Here is a 23361-nt window from a genome sequence, read left to right as displayed (position 1 = left end):
TGATTTTCACTCCACCATTTCTACATAAGGACAAGAAAAAATTCTTGAGCCTAATATAATCAGCATTCCCATTATAGAATCTCTAGTTTGGACTCAGCAGCCATGATACAAATAAATGCCTCTAATAAAAATAACAAGAAAGCTGGGCGCTGGTGGCTCACACCTGTAATCCTAGCTACTCAGGAGGCTGAGATCTGAGAATCACGGTTCAAAGCCGGCCGGGGCAGGAAAGTCTGTGAGACTCTTATCTCCAATAAACCACTAGAAAACCAGAAGTGGCTCTGTGGCTCAAGTGGTAGAGCACTAGCCTTGCCTTGAGCTGAAGAGCTAAGGGACAGCGCCCCACAATGGACAAAAAAAAAGAAAAGAAAAAATAATATAAAACCACTCCAAAATGCAAAACAAGTTTCCAGAAATTCTAAACATAAACTGGTGCTTGTTTTGTATTGCTTTAGGGGAGGTCTTAGAGAATTGTAACCAAAACTTGAATAACAACCCAAACCATATGTTAATTTGCCCATAGGTAAGTCTCTAGGGATTGAAATGGTGCTTTGCAACCTTAGCTGGCTTGCTGTAGTCCGTCCCCTATACCTCTCCAAACAGCCCTCAGGTGATTGATTTAAACCTTTCCATTGATTCCTGCCTATTTTTAATTTCTTCCATCGTGAGGACATCGCTTGGTAACAGAACCCAGAATAAATGTCCCCAACTCTTCTGTCATGGGGTTCCCATGCACTAACCCCTCCCCACATCATGTACATGTTTAATTCAACACCCTATCTAAGCATAAAGCTCCAGAGCTAGTCAGGTCCCTGCCTTCATGGAGTTCATTAGCTTCCCTCCTCTCATGACCCTTTGACTCACTGACCAATTTTTGCAGAAAGAGGAGGGTCTATTTAACTTCAGCTCTGGCTTAGATTCAAGATCACTGTTGTTAGTATTGGGTTTTAAGCCTTGTTTATTTTCAGAGAGACCCATGGACACCCAATGTATGTCAATAAAAGCAACACTGGCACTGTAGCTCTTTTGAGAAAAATGGGTGGGAGGGGTATTTTTAAGCCATTCCCACTAGAGGGCACCAGACCCTGCACTTACATCCTAGGTCGCCTCTCTAGCCACCTGGTTTGTGCACTTCCATACTGACCTCTCCACTCCCAACTGGAGGATTCCATGAAGGTTTCCAGCATGCACAAGATCCAGACTTCTTCTGAAGACCAATGTTCCTGAGGGGCTTTGAGCCTTAAGACTCTGTCTTCCTTAGTAGCGTTAGGCCCTGATTCAAATACTAGTTCTAACATTTCAACAAACTGAGGGATCTGTACACAAACACACCCAATCACTGATACTCCCATGGGAGGGATGGATGTGCTCATAACCAATGGGTTACATGCCTGTTGTTTTTCAGGCCATTACTGTACACTACAAACTTATTCTCTCCTGCTTCTTTCATAGGTTAGGAAACACTGACGTCCAGACTTACCCAAGTTGGAAGCTTCTCTTGGTTTTGAAACCTACCTAGCCAAGTCCTTGGGCAGGAATTTTTATGGACCATTAATGGCACTCTTCTTTCTGAGCCACCTTTGACGAAACTGTAGGAAGTGGTTTATCTCTCAATCCTGTCAACTCCCCCTCGACCACATGAGGCATACAACTCTGGGGCATCTAGTGAAGGAATGTCAGAACTGAGAGGCCTGGGGTTTCAGCTAGGTGATAGGGACAGTGTTAAGACACAGGAGCTTGTCAGGATGAATGCTGTCAGGGAGGAGGGAAAACTCTTTGGGAATCTTCCTAAATGTCATCGAGTTCAAATTAGAGTGGAGGTAAAGTGGGAATTGGTAAAACAACAGAACTCACTCACTTGGACTCCAGACCAGGGTGAGAGGGCTGTTGGTATTTCATGATCTTGGTTTTCCCTATGCTTCGATAAAACTATGAAGTGGATATGTTTCTTGTGTCACTTGATCACAATCACGACATGACCTTGTCTGAAGCCTGTGATTGTGTCAAACATGGCCTAGCTGTTAAGTTCCAGGCCAGTTCCTGACATAGCAATCTGAGTAAGCGATCTCAGCCAGCTCCTTGCTGTCATGGATATTTTTTTCCCTTTTCTCATCTCTCTTCAGCCTTGTTTCATGCCTGGGAGATGATACTGTGGCCAGGAGTTTGTAATTGTTTGAGCAACTAGCTATTACATGCTTTCCACCATGTTGCATTAGTGTTTCTCCCTCAAGGACTTGAGGAGCAGAAGCATTCAAATGCCATTCACTGACTGGCATGTAGCCAACATTATGTCCACCTCCAACACCATCCATCAAGGTAGTCAGAGGCAGGCCTTAAACTTGTGTCCTATTACTCCTGATCCTTTGCTTTCCACACAGCATGATGGCAGCATCCGATGACTAACCCACACCAGAACCTGGACTTGGAATCCCAAGTCAAAGGTTTGTACACAAAACTATGGAAGGTGTCTAACATTCTCCTACCACGGACCAAGGCCAGGGCAACAGAATCTGTAGGTTGCTCTTCAGCTGGGAGGGCTTGTAAGGGCTGACCCAGGTTTTAGATAACCCTTCAGGACAAAGGTACAGAGGGATTGTAAGGAGGTAGGTAATGGATGGCGTTGTAGGTATTACAGCCATTTAAAGGAGATGGAGGATTACAAGTTAAGGTAATGAGCTTCCTCTTACCCTTGAATCCATTTACCTTTATTCTCTCACATTCTGTATGAACTTTCACCTGAGAGCAGGTTCCATAGCTCAGTTTCTATTTTAGAGACCATTATAGGATCCTCCGATGCTGTATCACTTTAAGTGCAAGTCAACATGTTAACATTTGGAGGATTTTCCATCCTCCCTAGAGCCCACACCCTACTTCTGCTGAGGCCATCTATGTCTGTGGTGGTATAGACAGAATACTTACATTAGCAATTCATGCTTGTGTTGTTGTTTTCTTTGGATCTGGGTTAGAAGATAGAAAGATATGCAGAAGTGATTTGTGTGTGTGTGTTGTGGAGGGGGATGTGCACGCATGTGCACGCGTACACGCTCTAGTTTTAGGGCTTGATCTCAGGGCCTGGACACTATTCTGAGATTCTTTTGCTCTACCAGTTGAGCCACAGCTCCATTTCCAGCTTTTTGGCAGTTCATTGGAGATAAGAATCTCACGAACTTTCCTGCTTGGGCTGGCTTTGAACCAGGATCCTCAAATCTCAACTTCCTGAGTAGCTATGATTACAGGCACTGAGCCACCATTACCTGTCTTAGAAGTGGTTTATTTTTGAGGAGTATCCTAAGGTTTTTAATTTATTCTATGGCAACTAATAGTGTCTTCATCACATAGGTTTTATAATTCACTTAAAAATTAATTTAGCTGCTATAGTGGCTTCTGCCTGTAATCATAGCTAATCAGAAGGTAGAAATAGGAGGATCAAGGTTAATCCCTAGCTGCAAAACTAAATCAATACCAATACCACCAACGCACACATACACACACATTCACATGCACATAAACACAAAAATCTTTCTAATCTCCTTAAAGTGGAAAAATGCCAATTCTCAACCTTAAAATAAATGTACTTTAAAGTAGCTAGCTTGCTGCAGAAACTATCAAACCCTCTCAAATTCTTTTCATGTTTATCATAGTGCAGAAGCTCTCCACCCCACCCTCAAAGTCTTGTTTCTTTTTAGTTAGCTCAACACACAGAGCTCTCGGTGTAGTCCACTAATAGAGATCTGAAATATAGCTGAGTTGGTTCACAGGAAGAGAACTCGGTTAAGTATATAGAAATTGTGACTTTAACCATCCATCAAGCATTTTACGTCCAGCCAAGTCAAATCTGGGTCATGTATTTCATTTCTAAGACCTCTACTATCACAAGGAGGTAAAAGAACAAAATAGGATTGCCACAGCCTTTTCACTGAAGAGCTTTTGTGGAATTTCACATCCCCTTACATCCAAACTGCACCCTCTCTTGGGAGACAAAAACAGTGAAGGATGTACATGCATAATTTATAGCTCAAACAGGATACCCCAAGGTTAATAAAATTTTATTATAATCAAATGGAAAATGAACACAAAAAATTAGGAATCTTTTTTTTTATAAAGTTGAATACCATTTCTGACTGTGTCTCTCAACGAAAATTAGTTTGTAAGCTACTCATGTTTGGTTCAAAGCAATTTAAGTCAGAAAATAACAACCCAGGTTAACCAATGAAAACCAATAGTCACATAGCTTTAAGATTCTCATGCCCATGGGGTTGGAAGTAGGAGATGAGAAGTATCTATCTAGCAAGTGCAAGGACTCTAATTCAAACTCCAGTACTGAAGAATCTGTGCTCATTTATTTTTGTAAGTCTGGTTAGGAGCTGATGATTTGGGCATGATATAAACAACTTGTTCAGAAATATGGAATTTCTGGCTGGGCACTGGTGGCTCACTCATGTTATCCTAGTTACTCAGGAGACTGAAATCTGAGGATCAAGTTTTGAAGCCAACCCAGATAATTCACACACACACACACACACACACACACACACACACACACACACACACACACACACACACACACACATACACACACGAAGTGGAGCTGTGATTCAACTAGTAGAGAGCTAGCCTTGAAGAAAAAAAAAAAGCTAAGGCTGGTGACTCATGCCTGTAATCCTAGCTACTCAGAAGGCTGAGATCTGAGGTTGCAGTTCAAAGCCAGCCTGGGCAGGAAAGGCCATGACTCTTATCTCCAATAAACCACCAGAAAACTGGAAGTGGCACTGTGGCTCAAAGTGGTAGAGCAAGAGCCTTGAGCTGAAGAGCTCAGGGATAGCACCCAGGCCAAGTTCAAGCCCCCCAACTGACAAGGGGGAAAAAAAACACTAAGGGACAGGGTCCAGGCCCTGAGTTTAGGCCCCAGTAGTGGCAAAAATAAAAGAAAAAGAAATATATAATTTCATAAAATGTACTATTAGGACTTCCAACATATAGGCTCTTTGACAATGAAGCAAGACACTCAAATCCTTTGCTGCAATATAATAGACTCACGCTTTATCTTATTGTATTATCGATTAGAAGTAGCTAGAAGGAAGGCTAAGGCAATGATACACATAGGCAGGAAACTCAGGCCTGAGAAAGGAAGAAAGGTCAGGCCACAGTGTCATGCACAGTGACACTCAGTGACCGCCACCAGTGGGTTCCCCGCATTATGTCCACAACTTAAAACATACATTTCCTTTCCACACAGACTTTTCTTCTGAGGTGAGAAATGAGATGGAAGACCCCATCTGTCTCATCTTTCTATTTTCTCACTACTTTCAAAATGCCTAGCACCCAAAAGCTGTTAAATAATTGCTTGCTTAGAAACTCTTCCACCTCTAAGCCTTCTTAGGGTAGTTCGAAAGAGTCTGTTTTTAGCATTGGGTCAATATTCAAAATTTTCTTTCAAGAAAAAGGAAACTCAGCAAATGTTTTTATACCCTCAGATAAATATGACAGTAAAAATGAGAGGTATAATCTGTTTGAACGTGTATATATCAATGAGAAGAGAGAGAAGGCAATTTGGAGGGAGAAAAAAAAGAGCACTTCTCATTCTTTATAAATTGATCACTTGAGGCTGGGAATGTGGCTTAGTGGTAGAGTGCTTGTGTAGCATGCAGGAAGCCCTGGGTTCAATTTCTCAGTACCACTTAAAACAGAAAAAGCCAGAAGTGGCACTATGGTGCTGTGGCTCAAGTGGCAGAGTGATAGCTTTGAGCAAAAAGAATTCAGGGACAGTGCCAAGGCCCTAAGTTCAAGCTCCAGGACTGGCAAAAAAAGAACAAAAGAAAAGAGAAATTGGTATTTGGTGGCTTGGAAGTCCTTTCCTCTAAACCTCACTTGACAGATAGAGGAAAAAGGCTAACAAAAGTACAACTGACACCCAAGATGGTCTTCTCTTTGTTTTTCCCAGCCTGGCAGACAGATAACCTACCCAAGAGCTTCTGTTGCTCCTCAGTCAGTTTCAACTGCATGGCTCCTACCAGAGATGACAGAAACCAAAAGACTCGGCACTTAACAGTCCCACTTCTGGCCCGTGGCATTGCATTTCCATCATGGAGCCCAGGCATGTATTCAGATGATAACTGCCAGTCTACGCACAGGACAATGGAAGTGACAGGCTGGGAGAAGTCCTGCCTGCAACAACTGTAGGTTGCACACTGAAAACTCAGGGGGAGAGACCTAACCTGCCACCTGCAAGGCAAAGGTATATTCTAGAAGCTGTGGTCTCTCTCCATAGCTCCAACAAGTCAAGGAACCCAGGACCAGGATGACATTTCTACTCCTTCCTTAAAACCAGTTGCAATTGTGACCATAGGGGCTGTACGCCACTTCCTTCTTTTAGGAACGGAGTTTTCAGCTGCACAGTCAGGGCTCCTGCCTGTAATCCTATCGGCTCAGGAGGTTGAGATCTGATGATTGTGGTTTGATAGCTCCAATTAACTACCAAAAAGCTGCAAGTGAAGGTGAGGTTTAAGTGGTAGAGCGCTAGCCTTGAGAGAAAAAAAAAAAAGCTAAGGGACAAGCACCCAGTCCCTGAGCTCAAGCCCCTGTACACACACACATGCACACATACATACTCACACACACACCTTTCATTTTGTGACCAGGGAATTCCACAGAAAGAATTCATTGTTATGTCTAAAAGCTATGCCCTAAATTTCCTTTTTCACTTATTTTTCTCAGTGTGCTACTTCCTAATATTTTTAAATGATTTTTCATGTCCCACCCCCACTAAAAAATGCATTATCTCAAGAATATTGATTTTTATCATCCTTGACAACAGCATTTCCTTCTCATATCACAACAATCACAATTTTTACATTTCGACTACTTCCAAGTAAAGTTTAGAATAAGTGGTTGGACAGGAAACTTTCATGAGATTGACATTATTGCTTAAAGTGCTTGAATTAGTTGATTACATGGGAAAAACAGAAAGAAACCTAAGACGCATGTAATTTGAAATAAAAGCTAGGAGTCTTTTTTTTTTCTTTTTCTTTTTTCTTTTTTTTTTTTAAGCAACAAAAATCAAGTGAATGCCACACACATACTATTTTGGTTACACAGAAATGGGAGCCAAAAATAAATTAATGTAATACTAGAAAACAGAAAATTTAATTAGACAGAAAAATAGGAACTAATTGTGCCTGACCCATGCCATTTGCATGAGTTAATCACAATAGTGCTGATAAATGCCTTGATCAGATGACAGCAAACCAGGAGGAAACATGTAGTGCACAATATTTTAATACACATGAATATACAAAGTTGATCAAAATGTAATGTTCAAAGATAAAATCCATCTGTAATAAAGCTACATTCCAATATCTAAAATAAGCCCTATGCGCCAATTAGAACATAGTTCTCTGTTAGGCATGCCCATGAAATTAAGGGTAACCATTAAAATAACCGCATAGGAACCATTTCTGTCATTTTCCCCCCCATTTCATCAGAAATCCAAAATATACTCAGGCCATTAAACCAAACATGATTGGCTTTCTCTTCAAATCAACACCCCCATGTACTGTTTGTTCCTTGCTCTCTTCATACCAGTCCACTTCATGTTGCTTTGGAAGAAAAAAAAAAAATCCATCAAAGTAACAGGACTAGGTGTCAGCACTTTACAAAATCCACTTTCAAACAAACAATTTCTTTTTTTCACATACTGTATCAAAACCTAGATGCTAAACTAGCAAGTGACAGATAAAGCAAATATTTCTTCTTTTTTAGGGTGTAAAACATTGTAACTTATTTTTAAACACCCATCCTCCTGGAGTAGGCCCCCACTAAAAACCCCAGGCATCTAGGGTATATTGCTGAGCCTTTGTGCTGTCATCATGATCTTGGAATGGTCCCTCATACCCCATTACCATTCTCTGCTTTATGCTAGGAATGAGGGATGGAAAAGTAGGAACGTGTTTACATAATATTGTCTTTACATAAAGAAAAATGAGGGGAGGGTAGCTGCCAAGGGTTTGTTTTGTTTCTCGAAGAGGAAAAGGTAAGGAAATACCAGATAGCTCTTAATTAAAGGGAAAAAAATGATGTGAGTACTGATTGAGAAATATGACATCTCCACTCTTCTTGTATCTCTTGAATGTCTATTATATTCTCCATATTCATAGTCTCTTCTTTTTCCAAAAATATATTCATGAATACTGAATTTTAACTGACTTTCTATTAAAAGCAATTATTTCAGTTCAATCACTGGGGGAAAATTCTTTACACATTCCAAAGGAAAAAAAAATATTGAACCTATGGCATTATTTAAATATGACTTCTACAGACTTCCAATTGAAACATTTTTGTGTAATAAATTAGCTTCATGAATTGCTGGAAAAAAGTTTTTCCAAAGTTACATTTTAATAGTTTTCCTATGATTCAACTCCAATATATTTGAGATCAACCATCTTTTTCATAAGTTTTGTAATCTATAGTCAAACCTATGCAGTATGTGTAGCATAAACATTTCCCTGTTTCAATTACCTTCAAGTGGAAAGTGCTTTTCCTGAAAGAATAAAGACTCACCTCCCAGGTAAGTGATTACTGCGTATGTTTTATGGAGAGAAAAAGACAAATATTCATAAATATGAATTTGCCTGTAATCAAGGCAAAGTACACTTTTGTTACTTGTATAAAACAATAACATGATCACCCTGTTTGTCTTCTCCAGTGAAGAGTAAAAGATTTAACTTCAAGCATGAACAAATGAAGTGTTGGCATGCTTAAGTTCAAAGCAATTAACAGTTCAGGATATTTCAAAAGTAAGAAATCCAGTTTCCATCACAATAAAGTGCTATCCTCTTCATTGTTGTAAAATGGCCACTAACATCTTCAATCCGTGTTTTTCACATTATGCCAAGAGTTCGCATGTTCGCTCGCTCGCTGCTATACTAGGTAACAAAATAATATGTTCACAGTATACTACAGAATATGGAAGCCAACTGACTTCCTGAAGAGAGCCAAGCTTTATGACTCATTTGTAGGAAACCAAAAACCAGCTCCATGGCAAAACACCAAATCGACCCTTTGAATAAAAGGTACCGGTAATCAAAGCTCTAATAAATACATACATAACAAAAGTGAACAAAAAATTAATTATAGTGAGATGAGGTTCTTCCAAACAACGGTCTTGTCAAGCATTCTAGGAATCTGAGCCAGAGAAACAGCCGCCATGTTGCCCATTCTTCCACGTACCCACTAACACTTCCTGTGACCCAACCCACACCCAGCTAATGGACTCCAGCAATCCCTCTCCAAAGGGATTTTTTTTCTTTTTTTTTTCTTTTGCTCTGGGTCTTGCCAGAGCTTCAGTATACACACTGAAAACATGTTTTAGGAATGCAGCTGTACAATGTGGCTGATGGTTGGGGAGGTGTAGTACTCTTGATACGCTTGGTGTGGAAGGATGTCGGTGCTGACTGGCTAAGAGATGTGCCAGAGGCAGTCACGTGGTGTTCCAGCCCCACCACCACAGACTGTGAAACATCATCAGCAGGATTTGAAAGATAGCTTGAAAAGCTTAGCAGTGCCAGATACAGGACAAACGTAACTCACAGGACCTCACAGAAGAAAAGTGTCACTGAAAATTAACAGCATCAAGTTATTTTCCTGAAACTTCAGTTTTGGTAGAAAGATAAGAAAAGTAACTTTTCACTGTCCATAAAAATCTTCTTCCTCTTGGCTCTGCCTGCCCTGAGCTCCAGAATTCTTAGCCCCTGGGATTCTAATGGAGAGGTAAACACACCTGATGCAGATGCTCGATGCTAGGCATCACAAACAGCTTCTCTTCACCCTGTTCCTTGTGAAGGATGTTTTAGAGGATGTTCTCCGTTACCCACTCTTAAACATTTTCACTTGCATACACTTAAAGCTTAGAGTTGTAGCCCTAAAAGGTGACCATCTACCCAATTCCTCCATTCTTCTGTCAGAAAAAAAGGCAGATGAGATTTTAAAAAATATGGGTAGCAATGCTTCCAGGGACAAGATAAAGGAATGTATTATAAGGAAACCCCCAGAAGCCATTTAGGAAGTTTAGCCAATACTCAAAATGGACTGGAACATTCATAGAAAATGTCATTCTAATTCAGACGTAACAAAAATGGCAGAGCATTTAACCAAATCCTAAAATTAGCAACTGTGACTCATAGAAATCTTACTACAATCTGATTGCAGTTAACCCTACCTCAGACCAAAAGACAACCAAGAGTAATGCTGCATGTGAAACAATGAAGGGAGAAAGTTTAACATGGCCAGACCGTTGAGACTCAGAGTGACAGCATTAGCGGGCCACTAAGAAGAAGGAGGTCGGCAGAGAAACCGGGTAATAGTGCTTTGAACATCTTCCCCCATGTGATTTAGTCCCACAATTCTTTAAGTTATTCTCTTGACTGGTAGAATAAAATATATCCAGATTCTGAATTTTTTGATATATCTGACGTCAGGCCATAAAATTCTTCAATAGCTTGAGCATCTATTTTCTGCAACACACAAAAAATGAAACAGCGCAATTATTTGCTGGGAAAAGAAAAACTAATAAAAATAACTTACTAGTTGTTATACAAATTACAATTAGGAATTTTTATGAGCATCGTGTGTGTGTGTGTGTGTGTGTGTGTGTGTGTGTGTGTGTGTGTGTGTGTGTGTCTGGGGATTGAACACAGGGCCTCATGCATGGCTAAGCTATATACCAACCTCACAAATAGGAACTTTGGATCGCAAATAGTTAACTCCATAGACTTTAACAGAAGAACATCATTACACAAATTGCAAGTCACTAGGGAAGAAAGACCATCCTTTCATTCATCAACAACAATACACAGGTGCTATTTGAAGAAGCCAGGGATTCTGTCTTTCAAGTGGTAAACTGGAGGGTCTCGGAATAATTTTACTTGTGTTATTCTACTCCATTTTAGTTACTAAGTTAAAAACAGATCAAGCGGGAGCCAGTGGCTCATGCCTGTAATCCTAACTATTCAGGAGGCTGAGATCTGAGAATTGTGGTTCAAAAGCCAGCTTGGCCAGGAAAGTCCGTGAGACTCTTATCTCCAATAAACCACCAGAAAACTGGAAGTGACGCTGTGGCTCAAATGGTAGAGCTATATAGCCTTGAGCTGAAGAGCTGAGGGACAACTCCCAGGCCCAGAGTTCAAGCCCCATGACCAGAAGGAAAAAAACAAACAAATAGATCATGTCTTTAAATGTATGTAACTTGGTGTAAAGGTTTCTAGGCCCAAGAGATAAAAATAAACAAATGATTTTCAATTATAATCAATACAAGAAAATTTTGCTATAGTAAGTGGATATGATTTGTTCCCTATCAGAGAGGCCTGCAGTCAATGTAGTAACAGTACCTCGCTTTAAATAACAATGTCACTTAGGGCAGACTAGAGTTTCAGATGCACCATGTCTGTGGCTGGCCGGTAACAAGAGCATAGTAGTAACAAGTCTACATTCACATTCCTCCCCGTGGAGCAGGAGGATCAGGAGGATGTAGTTTTGATAGAAATGTAAGATGTTTTCAATTCAGACTATGGGGAAATAGGTTTAGTTCAGAAAAATATCTGAAGTAGATATTGTCCCAAATCCTATATATACCTTATGCCTACTGGAAAATAATCTGCATACCAACCTCTACAATGTCATCATCAAACAAAAGCCAGAAGCCATGGCTTTTCACAATAGTGATGTAATGCCCTCGATTTGGACCACTGGAAAAGAACAAAGGAAAGAAAGTGACCAGGTAGACATTTACTTTATAAAACTCTACTTAGCCCTTTATTAGCAGAGATTTCCACAAGGAGAGAAAACTACTGTCATAAGGCAAAGCCTAGCACAGTGACACATACCTGTAGATTCATCTACTCAGGAGGCTGAGGCAAGAGAACTCCTTGAACCCTCGAGTTCAAGGCCAGCCTGGGCCACATAGTGATATCTCATTTCAAAACTAACTAAATAATATATAAATAAGAACTTGGTACAGCTCCTGTCTATTTCCACAATTCATGGCAGATCACATGGGTGCCAGCAATAGCCACAGGGGACTATAAAATATATAAAAGGGCTGTCTTCCAAACATTTAAGAGCTGAACAGAGAAAAAAGACATTCAAATTTAGCAAATATTAACAAAGAATTACTGTGTACCTACTATGTGTCAAAAACAACTGGACTAATAGGTCTTGGGACTTGGTGGTATGGGTCAAATATGTCTCCCAGAATTCATGTGTTAGACAATCCCCAGTTCAACAAGAGTTTAGATGTTGGAGTAGGATCTTTGCTTTGTTTCATTTTGTTTTTGAGACAGGGTCTTGCTCTTTAACTCAGACTAGCCTCAAATCCATAATTCTCCTCCTTCAGCCTCTCAAGTGCTAGAGTTACAGGCCTGGGTCACCAGAACATAGATTATCAGATGTGAGACTGCATTTTCACTACACCAGTGTGTAATGAAAAATAAATCAGCCAATTTCCTGCATAGTTAAGGTACCATCTTGGTATCCGAGCATTTATAGCATCTGACAGAGGTAGATGGAAAAGAAAAGATATTCAGTCTATGGCCCCCAAGCAAGAACCCAGGCAGACAGGTGGAAATCGGCCCCATCCCAAGAAAAAGCACACACCCATTCACCCATCCCAACCAAGCAAAGGAGCAAGCAGGGGGACTTTCAACAAATTTTCTGTCAATAGATGGAATAAAAAATATTTGCTCAAGGGACTTGCAGCTAAAACACTGCTTATTCATATCTAGAACATGTCTCTTTCTTCCCCCGATTGTATACTTACTGCTAAAACTGCAAAAAGAATATGTTTAAGAATAGACTTCTGGGGGGCTGGGAAGGTGGCTCAGTGGTAGAGTGCTTCCCTTGAGCTGAAGAGGTAGGGGACAGTGCCCAGGCCAAGTTCAGGCCCCATTACCAAAAAAAAAAAAAAAAAGACGTGTGTGTGTGTGTGTGTGTGTGTGTGTGTGTGTGTGTGTGTGTGTGCGCGCGCGTGTGTGCGTGTGTGTGTGTGTGCGCGCGCGCTGGTCCTGGGCCTTGAATTCAGGGCCTGGATGCTGTCCTTGACTTCTTTTTACCAAATGCTAGCTCTCTAGCACGAGAGCCACAGAACTATTTCCGGTTTGGGGAGGTAGTTTATTGGAGGTAAGAGGCTCATATATTTTCCTGCCTAAGCTGGCTTTGAACCATGATTCTCAGATCTCAGCCCTCTGAGTAGCTAGGATTACAGATGCAAGTCACTAGTGCCCAGCTTTAGATCTGATTTTTTAATCACCTAAAGTGCCACAAAATTAGTAAAATCTGATTTACTGCTTCCAGATTTTATTCACCCATCATAAAATACATTAGGTATCATGCTATATATTTAATTTTGGCTGTTTGAAAATGGAAATCACAACAATGAAAGCATAAGCATTTATTTTATTTATGGGTTTTGCTGTTTTGTTGTTAGTGGTACTGGAGCTTGGACCCAGGGCTTTGCACTTGCTGGGCAGGCTCTCTACTGCTTGAGCCCTGCAGCCAACATTATTTAAAACTCATGATAAGAACCATATCTAGCTAAAGGAAACTCATTAAATTACTTCCCACAACATTTGCATAGTTGTTATTGTAATATTATTGTATGCAAGTCTGTAGCTATGTTTATTTACATTCAGTCATTACCACATTTTAGCCCATAACAGATACAGACATAACAGTTCTGGCATAAAATTATACTGCCTATGTTATGGTTTAGATATAAAATGTGCTCCAAAACTCCTGGGGTAGGGAGGCCTTCCTCCTATAAGCTGGCTTTGTCAGGTATTTTACAACCATGTTGAAAGCTGACGTCACAGCCTAACTTGCATACTTGTCTCATGTATCTATTTCATTCACACCATGATGAAATTGCACACTATCACATTTCCATTGTTGAGCAACACATCTGAATCTTTTTTTATAATTTTTTTTCCAGTCCCGGGGTTTGAACTCAGGGCCTGGGCACTGTCCTTGAGCTTCTTTTGTTCAAGGCCAGCACTCTACCACTTGAGCCACAGAGCCACTTCCGGCCTTTTCTGTTTATGTGGTACTGAGGAATCGAACCCAGGGCTTCATGCATGCTAGGCAAGCACTCTACCACTAAGCCACATTCCCAGCCCAACATATCTGTATCTTTTGAAGAGATAAATAAAAGTTTCACAACCCAGTAAGGTGTAACTAGGTCTATTTCATCAGATAAACAACCAGTACACTCATCATGTGTACCTGCCTCCTGGCCCACCTTTACCTGCCACAGTGAACGACCACAGCGACCAGGTCATACATGCGGTCCAGGTTCACGGCATCACTGGAGGTATTGAAGAGCCGGAGCTCCAGAGGGAAGACCACCCGGTAAGACAGCTTGGTATACCTGTGGAGCTGTTCCATGTACTTGAACCGCTTTAGGTGGAGGGCTAAAATCATGGGCAGCTTTTTTACCCTCATCCTGAGAAACCATAAAACAGAAATCAGTTGTAGCAAATGCCTATTAGGAGAAGAGAATATACTATCACCTGCACACCCAAGAATAGAAGCATGGCGGGGGGGTGTGGGGGGGGGGTGTCTGGCAAATAACCAAAACAGTTTACAAGAAGAAAAGTATGCTCATTTTTAGACTAACTTATTCTATATCCTTGGCTAACTGGAGTGTTCCAGTGAAAAAAGAACAACAGTATATTTGTTTGATCGAAGAAGATGCTGCAGAATTTATGTACCAATCAAACACCAGGTGCAATTGGTGACACTGCCTTCTGCCTCCCAGAGTGGAAAACAGCTGAACAATCCACTCCCTGAAGTGGACAGGAAGACCCAGAGGTTTCGAGATTGGGGAGGTGGGAAGAGAATAAAGGAAAGTGTACAGACAGAACTGGAAACTTCCAAGACCAGTTCAAGGATGCCTGTGGCCCACACACTTGGGCATCCAACACTAAGCAATCTCACTTTCCTCATTTATAAGTCACAGGGGCTGCCTTAGGGCTATGTTTCCCAAACTGGCCCAGGCGCACTGTGAAAGTTACCAGACATAGAGTTCCTATGGCCACGTTTAAACAAGACCACTATTTTAAAGCCCTCCATGCGCATTAAGTTCTGAAGGGTTTGAGAAATCTTTCACTAAAGGATGGATGGTATATTGGAAGTAGCACATACCAATATCATACAAACATATAGCTTTATTTTCATTGGATGACCACTGGTATTCCTTAGTTAACTATCAAAATAGTAACAGGGAATGTACGAAGCACTGCCAGGAGAAGGGTTTCTAGTTCCCACCATTACCCTGTGCTATGTACACCCTGAATTAGGGTACATGGTGCTCTGCCTGTGCATATCTTCAATGCATAATGGTTGGAAAAGATACACTTTTGGGGGGGGGCAGTCCTGGGGCTTGAACTCAGGGTCCGGGAACTGTCCCTGAGCTTCTTTTTGCTCAAGGCTAGCACTCTACCACTTGAACCACAGTACCACTTCCAGCTTTTTTCTGTTTATGTGATACTGAGGAATGGAACCTGGGACTTCATGCATGCTAGGCAAGCACTCTACCACTAAGCCACATTCCCAGCCTGGAAAAGATAATTTTTAAGTGAATATTCATCTTGCTGGACACTGCTAGAACATGCTTGTAATCCTAGGTACCCCAAGGTAGAGATGAAAAGGATCCTGGTTCAAAGCCAAAGTTTAAGAGACTCCATCTCATCAGAAAAAATTTGGGTGGAGTGGCATGCACCTGCCACCCCATATGGTAAGAAGCATGAATGGCAGGATCAAGGACCAGCCTCGCTTGGACAAAAAGCAAGATCCTAATGTAAAGCATTACCAGAGCAAAAAGGCTTGATGGCTTGGCTTCAATTACGGTAGAGAACTAGAAAGGCACAATACCCTAAGATCAAACCATGGTGCTGCCAAAAAAAAAAAAAAAATGATAACCATAAAATTCTGCTTTCCATTAGTGGGTTTCTTTCATATATATTCAAAGTAAAATGACAGGAAGTGACACCTTATTAATGGATGGGTGTGTGTGTGTGTGTGTGTGTGTGTGTGTGTGTGTGTGTGTGTGTGTGTGTGTACTTGAACTCAGGGCCTTGTGTCCTTGCTTGGCTTTTTCTGCTTAAGGCTAACATTCAGCTCTACTTCTGGAATTCCGGTGGCTAGCTGGAGATAAGAGTCTCACAGGTTTTCTACCTGGATTGGCTTTGTACTGTGAATCTCAGCTCTCAGCTTCCTGAGTAGCTGGGATGACAGCAGGGAGCTACTAGAACCTGGCATAACTGATAGATTTTCAAAAATCTCTTTCTGTAAGAAATGTCCATGCCTAACAAAGGGCTGGGAAGATGGCTCAGTGGTAGAGCGCTTGCCTTGCATGCTCAAGGCCCTGGGTTCGATTCCTCAGCACCACATAAGCAAAAAGAGAAAAAAGCCGGAAGTGGCGCTGTGGCTCAAGTGGTAGAGCGCTAGCCTTGAGCTGAAGAGCTGAGGGACAGCGCCCAGGCTCAGAGTTCAGGCCCCACAACCAGACCCAAAATAAATAAATAAATAAATAAATAAAATAATCCTGGTGTCTACTCTTTGTTTTGTTCTGTGACAAATTCTCAACATAATTCAGCTTATTCCCAACAGGATACCAATTATAGCTGATACCCAATTGTTTACCCAGTACAGTATTTGTCATGGAACACTACCCCACATTTGCTGAATGAATGAGTCCAGGAAGAGCAAACAGACAAAGGGTCTTCAGTTAGCATTCTTTTCCAGGTATCACTGGTAAGGAAGTTACTAACGCCCAAAGCTGCATAAACATGAGACTCAAAACCATGCCTGTTGCAACCTCATCTGATTCCTTCTGGGGACACAGAGCCCACCCTTAACTTACCTTTTCTGGGCCTCCTGCTTGCTGCAGCATGTCTCACAATAATACTTTTGCTCGCTACACAGTGTTTCTGTGTTGCTGAAGTCTCTGTAGAGAAAAATGGTTTCATCTTTTAAAATATCCACACATACTTGGAGTACCACATTTTAAACTCCTCTGTTTCCTACAGGGTAATCGTTAAATGAGGAAAACAGTACTCAGAAACAATCCTTCTTAAGATTAGGGAAGATTACAACAGCAGAGCATGTCTACTGCATTGGGTCAAGACCTCACCACAAAAGCTTTCAAATATAGCTTCATGAAAGCCAAGCTGGTAGGTCATACTAGTAATACCAGCACTTGGGAGCCTGAAATAGGAACATCATGTGTTTGAAACCATCTTGAGCTACATGATGAGACTGTGTCTCAAAACAAAACAAAACATCTTTATTTAAGTGGATCAACAGGTTTCCAACAGATTCAGAAAAAGACTCAGAATTAAGGAAGCAAAAAAAACCCTATAAATTGGAAATAAAAAATATTATAAAAGAAAAAAATGTTCCCTAGAGTAAAAGCTGACGTGTAAATCAGGCCCCAAAAGGCATTCATGAGTCCAGGTGCTGGTGGCTCACACCTGCAATCGTAGTCAGCTTGGGCAGGAAAGTCTGTGAGACTCTTATCTCTAACCACCAAAAAGCCAGAAGTAGAGCTGTGGCTCAAGTAGTAGAGTGCTTGCCTTGAGCAAAGGAGCTCAGGGACAGTGCCCAGACTCTGCATTCAAGCCCCAGGACTGGCATAGCCACAATAACAAACTCAGCATTCATATAAAATGCAAGGTAATATCACTGTGTGGTTCATGAAAAATGGTATGTCTCAGAAGGCTCATGTTTTCAAGACCACAAGAGGAAAGACAGTGAACTCTGAAGCACACACAACTGCCCTTGTGTTGAACTAAGAAAACCCCAAGTTATTAGGAGGTGGCTGCCTCCCACCCACCCCTACTCCCACCTCCCTTGAGGATGAGAACTTTGACCTGTCTTCTTTTAAGAAAGAAGGTCATTATGCTTGTCCTGAGTATAGTCATAAGGTTTTATTCTGCTACTTGTGGTTTTCTTTTCTTTCTTCTTCTTTTTTAAATCTCAGAGTCTTTCATTCTCTTCTGATTCTGCTTAACAAGTCTGTGGTCTTCAAAAGGTAGAGAAAGGATGTAATAATACCCTGCAGTTCTGAAGATGCTGTGACATTTTCTTATTCCCCATGTCCTCGCCGCAGCACAGCAGATTTTATGAGATAGAAAATGGTATTGAAATGGTGATAATGAATGTACCACTTACACAGAGCATATCAAAGACAAACACAGAGTGTTCATTCATTGACCCTCTGGACATTAACTGCAGTTTCCAGGCTCAGTCCTAGAGATTCCAATTGTCCTCAGGTGACTCCACATCAACCAGAGGTAGGTGTCAAAGATCCACTGACCACAGTGAAGCTTAGATAATAAAGCACTGCATAGGATTTCCCTGCCTAACCCTCTCCCCACAGTTTCCTGTTTTACTCAGGAATATAAAAGCCCAACTTCCAAGTCTGTAGGCCATGGTCATCGATCTTTAAAACTCTCCTCCTCCCCTTCCTCTTCCTCTTGCTCCTCTTCCTTCTCTTCCTCCACTTCTTCCTCCACCCATTCTTCTTCTCTCTTTGTTACTGCCACACAGGCCTTGGGCTTTTCTCCTTCCTGTCCAGAAGCACTTGGCAGTGTTATTGTCACAATAGTGAGATCAGTTCCCAGAGGCCTCCAGAGCTGGCTGTTCAGAGCTCAGCAGGACACTCCCCTCTTTGCAAAGGGCTTCTGTGATCACAACAAAACCCACCCAGCCCCCATATCACATTGCTGTCTGATTGTCATCCCTGTACATGTCCTCTTCCGAAACCATCCTTCAACTCATCTGATCATTTGTCTCTCTGTCTCTCTTACTGCTAGATTCCCCAGTGAATGGCACTCAATAATATTTGCTCACTCAATGAATGAACAAAGACAGATGCAAATATAAAGTCTGAGGAAAAGCACAGAGAAGAGAGAAAAAACTTGAATGGGTGAAATCTAGGTTTCTAAAGGGCAATGCCCAAGTCAGGTTCTTGTCAGGTACATATGCCATGTGGGGACAAGAATCAGGCACAGAGGTAAGGGAGAATGCACTACAAGTGTGTGACTCGGCCTCAGGTATACTACTAAGAAGCAACATGGACCCTGTGGCTTATAGCCCATGAACAGGACTTGGCAAGGAAATAGATGTTTAGCTGATGCTTTATACTGCTTTGGGTAGCATTTTGAGGAAGGACTGCAGGTGGTCTAAAGGCAAGGAGACCATTTAGAAGGCAATTCAACCTAAGCTTTAGATGTCTAGGGCTTGATTCATAAGCCAACTTGGACTTAGTCTAATTGGTAAGTCAACTGCGTAACTTCAGTGAAATCTTGTAGTAGCACAGAATTGTCTGGAGTGGATGGGAAACTGGTTAGTAGTGGATGTCTGTGGAGAGTCATATCTGTCAAATGTCTCTGCACTCCACTGTCCTTATCCAGCTAAAAAATCAGAACAACCAATGAAAGCACAATGAAGAACAAGGGATTAAACACGCATGGCCCAAAAAAGGTTCTGTATAGATCCAGACAGGTAGAATTATACCAGAAGTTTGTACAGATTGAACAAATTTAATCTCAGGATCCAAAACATTTCTGGACCAAGCATTTCAAAAGAAAAAGGTTACTCAACCAGTACTTATTTATTTAAAGATTCAGTTTACAAATAACCACCATCTGCCCAGCTCCCGTTGGCTGGAAGCCCATTACCATGAGAGAAATAGTAATGTGTGTGATGATGCAGTCACCACATTGGAGTGGAGACAGGGGAAATCAGGGAAAGGAGCTGGCACTGGCAGGAAACTGAGATAATGCAGCAGGTGTGTGAGTTCAAGTTGCTAGATGTTGGAACAAAAGTAAGTCACAGAAATGCCAGGTATGGTGACATTTTATGCTGTAATCCCAGGCTGAGACAGAAGAATCTTGAGATTGAAACTAGCCTGGGCTGTAAAGGGAGATAAAAAATAAATGAGAATAAGTGAGCAGCAAAGGTCACATTTACAAGGAGAAAGTAAAAAAGAGAGATGACAAGAAGTCTTTCTGGCACTTGGAACAAATTACCAAGGCACAGAGATGGGGTTAGGGAGTTAAGAAATTGATAAGGGTATTTACCAAAGTTCTCTGTATTTCAATTTAAAAGGATTATAGTAGCCAAGTACTGGTTGCTCACACCTGTTACCTTAGCTACTCAGGGGGCTGAGATCCAAGATTCTCAGTTCAAAGCCATTCTGGACAGGAAAGCCTGTGACACTCATATCTTCAATTAACCACAAAAGAGCCAGAACTAGAGCTGAGACAGTGCCCAGGTCCTGAATTCAAGCCCCAGAACTGGCACCAAAAAAAAAAAAGGAGAGGCGGTCATGGTAGCAAACAAACATTAAAACATACTTTTAGGGAACAAATCTAATAAGAAATGTATGCCTGGGCTGGGAATATGGCTTAGTGGTAGAGTGTTTGCCTAGCATGCATGAGGCCCTTGGTTCAACTCCTCAGTACCACACAAACAGAAAAAGCCAGAAGTGGTGCTGTGGCTCAAGTTGTAGAGTGCTAGCCTTGAGCACAGAGAGGCTCAGGAATAGAGCCCAAGCACTGAGTTCAAGCCTCAGGACTGGAAAGGAAGAGGAAGAAAGGAAGAAAAGAAAGGAAGAAAGAAAGAAAGAAAGAAAGAAAGAAAGAGAGAAAGAGAGAGAGAAAGAGAGAGAGAAAGAGAGAGAGAAAGAGAGAGAGAAAGAGAGAGAGAAAGAGAGAGAGAAAGAGAGAGAGAAAGAGAGAGAGAAAGAGAGAGAGAAAGAGAGAGAGAAAGAGAGAGAGAAAGAGAGAGAGAGAAAGAGAGAGAAAGAGGGAGAGAGGGAGGGAGGGAGGGAGGGAGGGAAGGAAGGAAGGAGGGAGGGAGGGAAGGAAGGAAGGAAGGAAGGAAGGAAGGAAGGAAGGCCTTTATAAAAGAAATCATAAAACCTTTTAGAAACATATATGAAAACGTAAGTAAATGGAAAAAGACTAAAAAAGCCAGAAGTGGACAGTTCCCAGGCTCTGAGTTCAAACCCCAGTTTCAGTCCAAAATGTGTGTGCGTGCGTGCACAAGCGCACACACACACACCAACAACAGCAACAACAACAAAACCCCACATGAACCAAGTCCCACTAAAACATGAATCTCAGAAACAGAATAGGTAAGCAATGGGATTGGATGTACATACGTGAATTTAGTGAAAAACAGAACTTTCTCAAAAGAAGTAGAAATGGATTTCTTTCCAAGATTAACTTCAAATAGAAAGAGCTTTGGGAAAATTAAATCACTGATTTCCTCTGACACCTGGCTAACCTCCCTGGCATGAAGAGTAGGGTTTATAAGTGAGAGGAAGGCAGAGGAAACAAGGAGAGTTTTCAAACATGGAGTTCTTAGAGGAAGAGTGGAGGTTCTGTGGAGAAGCCACGAGGGGCAAGACTCTCAAAAGGAAGATAAAAAAATACCAAAAAGGCCAAGCAAGGACAAGGAAGACAAATAGCCTGAGGGCATCCCTGACCTTTTCAAAAGGAATAAAAATCTTTCTTTCTCGGTGTACTGCTGTCACCCAGATGGTTTATGCCACCTAAGACACAGAACTGAGCTCTAAAATATTAGAATTGTACCTTAGCTACAGTACGAATTTATAGCTTCTCTCCACCTGCTCCTTAGACTTAACCACTATACCATTTCTCTAAGACAAACGTTCAATGAAAATACATTGTAATCCATCACTTAAAGACATTCTGAAAAGAAGTGGTATGATCTTATATTCAAATCCTATGATTTTAGCTTGAATTTTTTAAACAAATCATTAAAACAGATGAAAGGCAGAACTATCACATAGTAAGAGTAGGGTGTCAGTGGGTCATGCTTATAAGCCTAGGACTTGGGAAACTGAGAGAGTAGGAAGATCATAGTTCAAAGGCCAGCCTGGGCAGAAAATGTTTCTCTCTCAAAAGATAAAAAGAAGAAACTGGGCCATAGTGACTCATGCCTGCAATCCTAGCTACTTAGGAGGTTGAGATCTGAGGATCATGATTCAAAGCCAGCCTAAGCAAAAATAAGTCCTTTTCATGTGAAACTCTTATCTCCAATTAACTACCAGAAAACCAGAAGTGGAGCTGTGGTTCAAAGTGACAGAACGCTAGCCTTGAACAAAAAGAGCTCAGAGACAGCACTTAGGCCCTGAGTTCAAGCTCTATGACTGACTAGAAAAAAAACCAAAAAACTAAAAACAAAACATCAGAGAGAGAGAGAGATAGAGAGAGAGAGAGAGAGAAGAGAAAAAACGCAGCAAAAAGCAAGGCTGCAGGTATGGCTAGCAAATAACAGGGCCTGAATTCAAATCCCAGTACCACCAAAATAAGAAGAAGAAAGAAGAAAGCAGAAAGAAGAAAGAAGAAGAAGAAGAAGAGGAGAAAGAGAGAAAGAGAGAGAAAGGAAGAAAGAAAAGAAAGAAAGAAAGAAAGAAAGAAAGAAAGAAAGAAAGAAAGAAAGTAAAGAAAGAAAAGAAAAGAAAAGAAAAGATATGGTTCAAGTAGTAAAGTGCCAGCCTTGATTGGAAAAAGCCTAGTGAAAAAGCTTGAGGCCTTGAGTTGAAGCCCTGGTTCAAAGCCAGTTGGGGCAGGAAAATTGATGAGATTCTTATCCAGTAAATTACACACACACACACACACACACACACACACACACACACACACACACACACACACACACACGTGAAGAAGCAGCCAGAAGTAGAGCTGAGACTTTAGTGGTAGAACACTATCTTTGAGCCTAAACAGACGCTCAAGATCAGCACCCAGGCACTGAGTTCAAGCCCCAGGACTGGCAAGAAGAAAAGAAAGAAAAAGAAGGAAGGAAGGAAGGAAGGAAGGACCCAAACCCAAGAGAGATGAGGGCATAAAAAAAATCTGTAAAATAAATACAAATTAAATTCAGAAAGGGAAAGAGAAATACCATTCCTTCTCCTTTGACTCCGATATTTAAAAAAAAAAAAAGTAGAGGTATGGGTCAAATAATAGAGCAACAGCCTTGAACAGAAAAAGCTAAGGGACAGTGCCCAGGTCCTGTATTCAGCCCCAGTCCCAACACATACAACACACACACACACACACACACACACACACACACACACACACACACACACACACACACACACACACACACACACACACACACACACACACACACACACACACACACACACACACACACACACACACACACACACTGAATCTGTTGGCAGCATCTCTTCCTAGGTCTTTCTTAAACTTCCTGCTGGTGGGAAGGGGAAGAAGTTGCCATCCGCCATCAAATTCTCGGTGGTGTGAA

At 41.4% G+C, this 23361-nt stretch overlaps 1 protein-coding gene across 4 annotated transcripts in view; it reads right to left on the bottom strand.

Moving 5' to 3' along the window:
• Nucleotides 1–7023: 7023 nt before the first annotated feature.
• Usp46 (ubiquitin specific peptidase 46) overlaps nucleotides 7024–23361 on the bottom strand; it is a 68571-nt gene continuing 52233 nt past the window's right edge. For all 4 annotated transcript variants that reach the window (XM_070012931.1, XM_070012932.1, XM_070012929.1 and 1 more), the window contains 4 exons: nucleotides 16910–16993; nucleotides 14291–14488; nucleotides 11660–11738; nucleotides 7024–10508 (listed from right to left, as the gene is read on the bottom strand). In XM_070012931.1, the coding sequence (XP_069869032.1) occupies nucleotides 10407–10508; nucleotides 11660–11738; nucleotides 14291–14488; nucleotides 16910–16993 (463 nt within the window). In that variant the 3' untranslated portion in view covers nucleotides 7024–10406. The remainder of the gene's footprint in view (nucleotides 10509–11659; nucleotides 11739–14290; nucleotides 14489–16909; nucleotides 16994–23361) is intronic.

Source organism: Dipodomys merriami, unplaced genomic scaffold (genome assembly GCF_024711535.1).
Source record: "Dipodomys merriami isolate MVZ:Mamm:240054 unplaced genomic scaffold, mDipMer1.0.p SCAF_9, whole genome shotgun sequence".
In the NCBI taxonomy this organism is placed as follows: Eukaryota; Metazoa; Chordata; class Mammalia; order Rodentia; family Heteromyidae; genus Dipodomys; species Dipodomys merriami.
The sequence above is the reverse complement of the archived record's forward strand: the minus strand, read 5'-3'. Positions and strand labels throughout refer to the sequence as shown.